Source organism: Triticum dicoccoides, chromosome 2B (genome assembly GCF_002162155.2).
Source record: "Triticum dicoccoides isolate Atlit2015 ecotype Zavitan chromosome 2B, WEW_v2.0, whole genome shotgun sequence".
NCBI lineage: Eukaryota > Viridiplantae > Streptophyta > Magnoliopsida > Poales > Poaceae > Triticum > Triticum dicoccoides.
In genome coordinates, this window is record NC_041383.1 from 792,374,215 (window position 1) to 792,382,197 (window position 7,983).

General features: G+C 48.8%; 1 protein-coding gene across 1 annotated transcript in view; it reads right to left on the reverse strand.

Moving 5' to 3' along the window:
• Nucleotides 1-848: 848 nt before the first annotated feature.
• The window catches only part of LOC119368828 (uncharacterized acetyltransferase At3g50280-like), a 13,119-nt gene continuing 5,984 nt past the window's right edge, over nucleotides 849-7,983 (reverse strand). Inside the window, exon 2 of the mRNA XM_037633973.1 lies at nucleotides 849-2,146. Coding sequence (XP_037489870.1) covers nucleotides 913-2,146 — 1,234 coding nt within the window. The 3' untranslated portion in view covers nucleotides 849-912. The remainder of the gene's footprint in view (nucleotides 2,147-7,983) is intronic.

Sequence of the window (7,983 nt, forward strand, 5' to 3'; positions counted from 1 at the left end):
TTTTGTATATAAGCCAGCATTAATGAACAGGTGGCCTGTCCCTATCAATAGAAGTTTTCAAGTCAAGATAACTAAATGCGTATAGGACCCTAATTTTCATCGCGCTCCATCGAAATGCACAGAGCTTAACGATGCTGCCCACCCTTATTTCTGTGGAAATGGTACATGAAGGGGAGTGGTGGCAGAGGAAAGGTACCGGCACCGATGAAGAGGGCGACGGGGCGGCGGCGCTCACCCTCTCGGTACTTGGTGCTGCGGGGGAGGGGTGTCGGGTCTCATCGCCGGTCATGGCCGCGGGTGCGGGCCTTGACCTGAAGAGGTTGGGACTTTTAGAGCATAGAGCTGTAAATTTATACATTATTATTTTATTCTTAGAGAAATAGAGTGTAGATGAGACTAAATCTGAGAAAAAATCAATTCTTTGTTTGATTTTTACTTCGAAAGTACTTTCTCCGTTTCTAAATGTAAGTCTTTGTAGAGATTCCACTATAAACCACATACGGATGTATATAGATGCATTTTAAGTTTAGATTCATTCATTTTGCTCCGTATGTAATCCATCCAGTGCAATCTCTACAAAGACTTATATTTAGGAACGGAGAGAGTATTCAAATGATAAGCCATTTTAGTCTTAGTCCTTTTGATTGGTACATCCATCGAAAATTATGTGTGGAAATTTGTTTAGGTGACACACTGCTAAGACGCTGGCTGATTTTAATAGGGAAAAGTACATAACAGACTCAAAAGTGCAACCTGACAAGCTAGCAACAAAAAATTGCAATCAAAGAAAAAAAAGGTGCAACCTGATGCTGGGCATGAGGATTATTACTACAACACAGACACGGCATTTGAAGGAAGAAAGCACCGGAACAGGCACACTTCCGCCGCCATCATGACCATCTCTGCCCTCCTCTAGACCGACGGGTTCATCAGCTCTTGGTCGGCGACGAGGCTGGCGAGAGCATGAGGAGCGAGGCACACCTCCAGTTCCATGCCCCCTGCCCCTCCGCCGTCCTCGAAAACCGTGATCAACCCGTCCAGCTTGTTCCCCGGGCCGGTCCGGACGCCCAGCGGCCTGCCCCAGCCAAAATCATTGCCATATACATCAAACCGCGGCGAGCCGCTCACTACCACAATGGCAGGATCCCCACCTAAGTCAGGCGCGTATCTTAAGCTGGGGTTTTTAGACCAAGCCACGAGCTCCTCTGTCACCGTCGCCTCGTCGACGGAAGCCACGGCACGGTTCAGTAGCCAGGCCGTCCAGCCCAGCCGGCCGTCCCCTAGGATCTCGCCGACTGGCTGCCTAGCAGCCGCTCCTGCAATCGCGTTGCCCACGTAACCCTGTGGAATGCCCTTCACCCGTGTCCTGCATCCCACGGGGAGGACGAGCCTCGTCTCCCGGTCCAGCGCCAGCCCCCGGGCTCGACACACCGCTTGCCATAGGTGCGCCAGCAGGGCCTGGAACGAGGAGATGGTGGCTGTGGCCGTGCCGGCCATCTCGGCATTCGCTTTAGCCTTGAGCTTCTTTATGCTCTCCGGGGAAAAATGGATCGAGCATTCCTGCACTGGCGGGCACTCCAACCGCCTCGCCATGTCCTGCACCTTGGCAAAGGGCAGAGGGATCGCCACGGGACAGCCGTCGTGGAACCACCTCTCGAATGCAGGCAATGGCGCCGCTGTGAATAAGTTGCCGTCACCGCTTCGGCTCATCTCCGACCATGTGTTGAAGAGGTCCCACAGTGTCGTGCCATCCGCGGCCGCGTGGCTGAGCGACATGGCGACGAAGACGCCGTCGGCGAGCTCAGTGACCTGCACGGCCAGGAGCGGCCGGCTGGGGTCGACGGCCGCGTCCGTGCTTAGCATCCCGTTGAGAGGGAAGAAAGAGGAGACAACGCGCGGGATGACCCGGAGCGGGCCGGAGATGTCGGATACGTCGACCCCGGGGGCCACGGCGTGGATGAACTTGGCGCCTTCGTCCCCGCAGCGGAGGGAGATCGTCAGACCCTGCGGAGCACCGGCACTAGCCGCCGGCGCAACGGCGAAGCGGCCGGCAAGGGGGTAGAAGCGGCCCAAGGCGCGTGCGAAGGACGACGCGAGGTGTTGGACGGCGCTGGCCGGAGGCTTAGGCAGGAGGACTCCTTCCTGGCTCACTAGTAGAAAAGGGGGCAATGGTCCAGGCCGGTCCAGCCCATTAGTCCCGGTTCAATCCAGAACCGGGACCAATGGGGGCATTGGACCCGGTTCTTGAACCCCGGGGGCCGGCCGGGCCACGTGGGCCATTGGTCCCGGTTCGTCTGGACCTTTTGGTCCCGGTTGGTGGGACGAACCGGGACCAATGGGCCTCGCTCCTGGCCCACCACCATTGGTCCCGGTAGGTGGCACGAACCGGGACCAAAGGCCAACCTTTAGTCCCGGTTCATGCTATCAACCGGGATCAATGGTGGTGCCTATATATACCCCCTGCTCGCGAGCAGAGCACTCCCAGTGCTCTGTTTTTCGTGGCCGGCGTGGGGAGAGCTTTGTGGTGCTCTAGCTCACCTCCTATGCACACGAGGTGTTCGATGGAATGCCCAAGCCACACTACTTAAGCTTTCTCCCCTCCAAGCTCGACCGCCAAGCTCCATTTTCCTCAATATTTGTCTAGATTTAGCGGTCCGTCACGCCCCGTCCCCGTCTTCACCGTCGTCGATCACCCGCGCCGATCTCATCGCCGGCACCACCGTGGTGAGCCTCTTGTTCTTATCTTCTTTCTGAAAGGAAAAATATTCTTACTTGTATGTTTAGATAGATACTTGTATTATTTTCTTACTTTTATTATTGCATCTTATATAGTGCGATGGTTTTGGTATCCGCCCCCGTCGGCCCTCGTCCTGTCTATGATTCGGATGTGGTATATATTATCTTTTCATAACTATTGGTTCATTTATTGTTTATGACAATTATGCGGACCAACGTGACATAGATTTTATTTATCTAGGAGGTTGTTGAACCGGAAATTCCAACCGACTCTATTGTTGAGAGGTTAAATTTAGTTGAAGAAGAAAACAATTTCTTGAAGAAAAAAATTAGAAAAATTGAGGAGAAGAAGATGATATTGGAGTTGCATGTTGCGGATGTCGTCGATGATCACAAGATCAAGATGGATGCAATGCGCTTGAAGATTAGAAAGAGTAGAAAATATGCCATTCATACCGAGGCTTGGTATCATTATGCCGTTGGATCAGTTGTTACATTGGTTGCGATTATGATCGCATTTGTTTTCGCATTGAAATGTTTTACATAGTTTCAGTGTATGGTTTAATTAATTTAGATGCTCTGCAGAGCTTTATGTTGTTAGATGAGAACTATGTATGTACTTTGGTTTTAATGTGATGATGAACTTCTATTAATTTGGCCACTTCATTATATAATGCACGCAGATGAACCGGCAATGGATGTACGGTTCAAGACACACCTCCGAGTACATTAAGGGCGTGCATGATTTTCTCGAAGTGGCTGAGGCAAACAAGCAGAATGGTTTTATGTGTTGTCCATGCCCTATATGTGGGAATACGAAGTCTTACTCTGACCGGAAAATCCTCCACACCCACCTACTTTACAAGGGTTTCATGCCACACTATAATGTTTGGACGAGGCACGGAGAAATAGGGGTTATGATGGAAGACGGCGAAGAAGAAGAGTACGATGACAACTATGTGCCCCCTGAATACGGTGATGCTCCTGAAGATCAAGAGGAACCAGACGATGTGCACGATGATGCTGCAACGGGCGAAGCTGCTGAAGATCAAGAGGAACCAGACGATGTGCCCGATGATGATGATCTCCGCCGGTTCGTTGTCGATGCAAGGACGCAATGCGAAAGTCAAAAGCAGAAGCTGAAGTTCGATCGCATGCTAGAGGACCACAAAAAAGGGTTGTACCCCAATTGCGAAGATGGCAACATAAAGCTCGGTACCGTACTGGAATTGTTGCAGTGGAAGGCAGAGAATGCTGTGCCTGACAAAGGATTTGAGAAGCTACTCAAAATATTGAAGAAGAAACTTCCAAAGGATAACGAATTGCCCGACAGTACATACGCAGCAAAGAAGGTCGTATGCCCTCTAGGATTGAAGGTGCAGAAGATACATGCATGCCCTAATGACTGCATCCTCTACCGCGGTGCGTACAAGGATCTGAACGCATGCCCGGTATGCGGTGCATTACGGTATAAGATCAGACGAGATGACCCTGGTGATGTTGACGGCGAGCCCCCCAGGAAGAGGGTTCCTGTGAAGGTGATGTGGTATGCTCCTATAATACCACGGTTGAAATGTCTGTTCAAAAACGGAGAGCATGCCAAGTTGATGCGATGGCACAGTGAGGACCGTAAGAAAGACGGGAAGTTGAGAGCACCCGCTGACGGGTCGCAGTGGAGAAAAATCGAGAGAAAGTACTGGGATGAGTTTGCAAGTGAGCCAAGGAACGTATGGTTTGCTTTAAGCGCGGATGGCATTAATCCTTTAGGGGAGCAGAGCAGCAATCACAGCACCTGGCCCACGAATCTATGTATGTATAACCTTCCTCCTTGGATGTGCATGAAGCGGAAGTTCATTATGATGCCAGTTCTCATCCAAGGCCCTAAGCAACCCGGCAATGACATTGATGTGTACCTAAGGCCATTAGTTGAAGAACTTTTACAGCTGTGGAATGGAAACGGTGTACGTACGTGGGATGAGCACAAACAGGAGGAATTTAACCTAAAGGCGTTGCTGTTCGTGACCATCAACGATTGGCCCGCTCTCAGTAACCTTTCAGGACAGACAAACAAGGGATACCACGCATGCACGCATTGTTTACTTGACACCGATAGTATATACCTGGCAAGCTGCAGGAAGAATGTGTACCTGGGCCATCGTCGATTTCTTCCGACCAACCATCAATGTCGAAAGAAAGGCAAGCATTTCAAAGGCGAGGCAGATCACCGGAAGAAGCCCGCCATGCGTACCGGTGATCACGTACTTGCTATGGTCAATGATTTACACGTAATCTTTGAAAAGGGTCCCGGCGGACTAGCTGTTCCGAGTGACGCTAGGGGACACGCACCCATGTGGAAGAAGAAATCTATATTTTGGGACCTACCCTACTGGAAAGACCTAGAGGTCCGCTCTTCGATCGACGTGATGCACGTGACGAAGAACCTTTGCGTGAACCTGCTAGGCTTCTTGGGCGTGTATGGGAAGACAAAGATACAGCTGAGGCACGGGAGGACCTGCAACGTTTGCACGAAAAAGACGGCATGCCTCCAAAGCAGTATGAAGGTCCTCCCAGCTATGCTCTTACCAAAGAAGAGAAGGAAATCTTCTTTGAATGCCTGCTTAGTATGAAGGTCCCGACTGGCTTCTCGTCGAATATAAAAGGAATAACAAATATGGCAGAGAAAAAGTTTCAGAACCTAAAGTCTCATGACTACCACGTGATTATGACGCAACTGCTTCCGGTTGCATTGAGGGGGCTTCTACCGGAAAACGTCCGATTAGCCATTGTGAAGCTATGTGCATTCCTCAATGCAATCTCTCAGAAGGTGATCGATCCAGAAATCATACCAAGGTAAGGAGTGATGTGGTGCAATATCTTGTCAGTTTCGAGCTGGTGTTCCCTCCATCCTTCTTCAATATCATGACGCACGTCCTAGTTCATCTAGTTGACGAGATTGTCATTCTGGGCCCCGTATTTCTACACAATATGTACCCCTTTGAGAGGTTCATGGGAGTCCTAAAGAAATATGTCCATAACCGCGCTAGGCCAGAAGGAAGCATCTCCATGGGCCATCAAACAGAGGATGTCATCGGGTTTTGTGTTGACTTCATTCCTGAACTTAAGAAGATAGGTCTCCCTAAATCGCGGTATGAGGGGAGACTGACTGGAAAAGGCACGCTTGGAAGGGACTCAATAATATGCAGGGATGGATATTCTTGGTCTCAAGCACACTACACAATTCTATAGAACTCTACCTTGGTGACCCCGTATGTCGATGAACACAAGAACAGTCTGCGCTCCAAACACCCGGAGCAGTGCGATGACTGGATTACATGTGAACACATCAGGACTTCAGCAGTTGGTTGGAAGCACGTATCAGAGGTGACAACACTGTTTGTGATGAGTTGTACTTGTTATCCAGGGGACCATCTTTGACTGTATTGATTTGGAAAGGATACGAGATAAATGGGAATACATTTTACACGATTGACCAAGATCAAAAGAGCACCAATCAAAACAGCGGTGTCCGCTTTGATGCAACAACCGAGAGGGGAAAGGACACATATCATGGTTACATAGTGGACATATGAGAACTTGACTACGGAAATGATTTTAAGGTCCCTTTGTTTAAGTGCAAATGGGTCAATCTGTCAGGAGGCGGGGTACAGGTAGACCCACAGTACGGAATGACAACAGTGGATCTGAAAAATCTTGGGTACACTGACGAACCGTTCGTCCTAGCTAATGATGTGGCACAGGTTATCTATGTGAAGGACATGTCTACCAGACCGAGAAAGAGAAAAGATAAGGAAGCGAATACATCATACGATGAGCCAAAGCGCCACATAGTTCTTTCAGGAAAAAGGGACATCGTGGGAGTGGAGGACAAGACAGACATGTCTGAAGATTATGAAAAGTTTCATGAAATTCCTCCCTTTAAAGTCAAGGCTGACCCCAGCATCCTGATAAACGATGAAGATTATCCATGGTTACGACGCAATAAGCAAATGACACAAGCGAAGAAAAAGTGAAGACTTTCTCCGCAACTATTATGATGATACCATGCCAACTTTGTAACTGACGAGTATGATACCATTGTCCGTTTTGTACATGCACATGCTATGTGTGGGTCAATTTATGATAGCATGCCAACTTTCAACTTTTTCAGAGTTCATTTGAAATGCTTTAATGTCTTATGGTTCGGCCCTCGTAATAATTAAAAATAGCAACAATAAGTATTTTGTTGTAAGTAGAAACAAAATAAAATAAATAAAGCAAGAAAGAAAACAAAAAAACAAAACAAGTGGAAAGTTTATAATTTTCCTAAAACTAAAAGCAAAAAGAATTAAAAAATAAAGCAAAAAACAAAAGAAAATAAATAATGCAGAACCAAAACAAAAAAAACAACAATAAGTATTTTGTTGTAAGTAGAAACAAAATAAAATAAATAAAGCAAGAAAGAAAACAAAAAAAAGTGTTTTCAAATTTGAAAAGTAATGGCACTAACAGAAAGTTTATAATTTTCCTAAAACTAAAAGCAAAAAGAATTAAAAAATAAAGCAAAAAAACAAAAGAAAATAAATAATGCAGAAAACAAAACAAAAAAACTGGAAAAAAATAAAAATAGCAACAATAAGTAAAGAAAACAAAAAAACAAAAAAATGCCACCTACTGGGCCCACACGGCCTGAATACGACTTGAATCCCTACTTTGGGCCAGGATTTAGGCCCGCAGAAGGCCCAGAAGGCCCATCAGGCAAAGCAGTAGCTAGTAGGCCCGTAAGCCTGCAATGGAGAGGAGCTCGAGAGGGGTACGGCAGTGGGGCTTATAAACCACTGCGTGCCCCTCTCAACTAGCGAGGTGGGACTAACTTTGGCCCCGATGCGGGCAGCACAGGGGCCTTTGGTCCCGGTTGGTGGCACCAACCGGGACTAAAGGGGGGGGCATTGGTCCCGGTTGGTGCCACCAACCGGGACTAATGGCCGCAGCTTCCCGCCCTTTGGGCTGCCGAAAAGAGGCCTTTGGTCGCGGTTGGTGGCACCAACCGGGACTAAAGGGGGCATTAGTCCCGGTTGGTGCCACCAACCGGGACCAATGCTCCTTGTATATAAGTAGCACTTCGCAGTTTTGCAGAGTTCATCGCCACCAGTTGCCCCCCGACGACGCCGAGCACATCGACGCCGCAAGGCTGCCCCGACGCCGCCCGCCGCCCCCGCCGTCGCCGTCGCCGTCGCCCGCGCCCGTCGT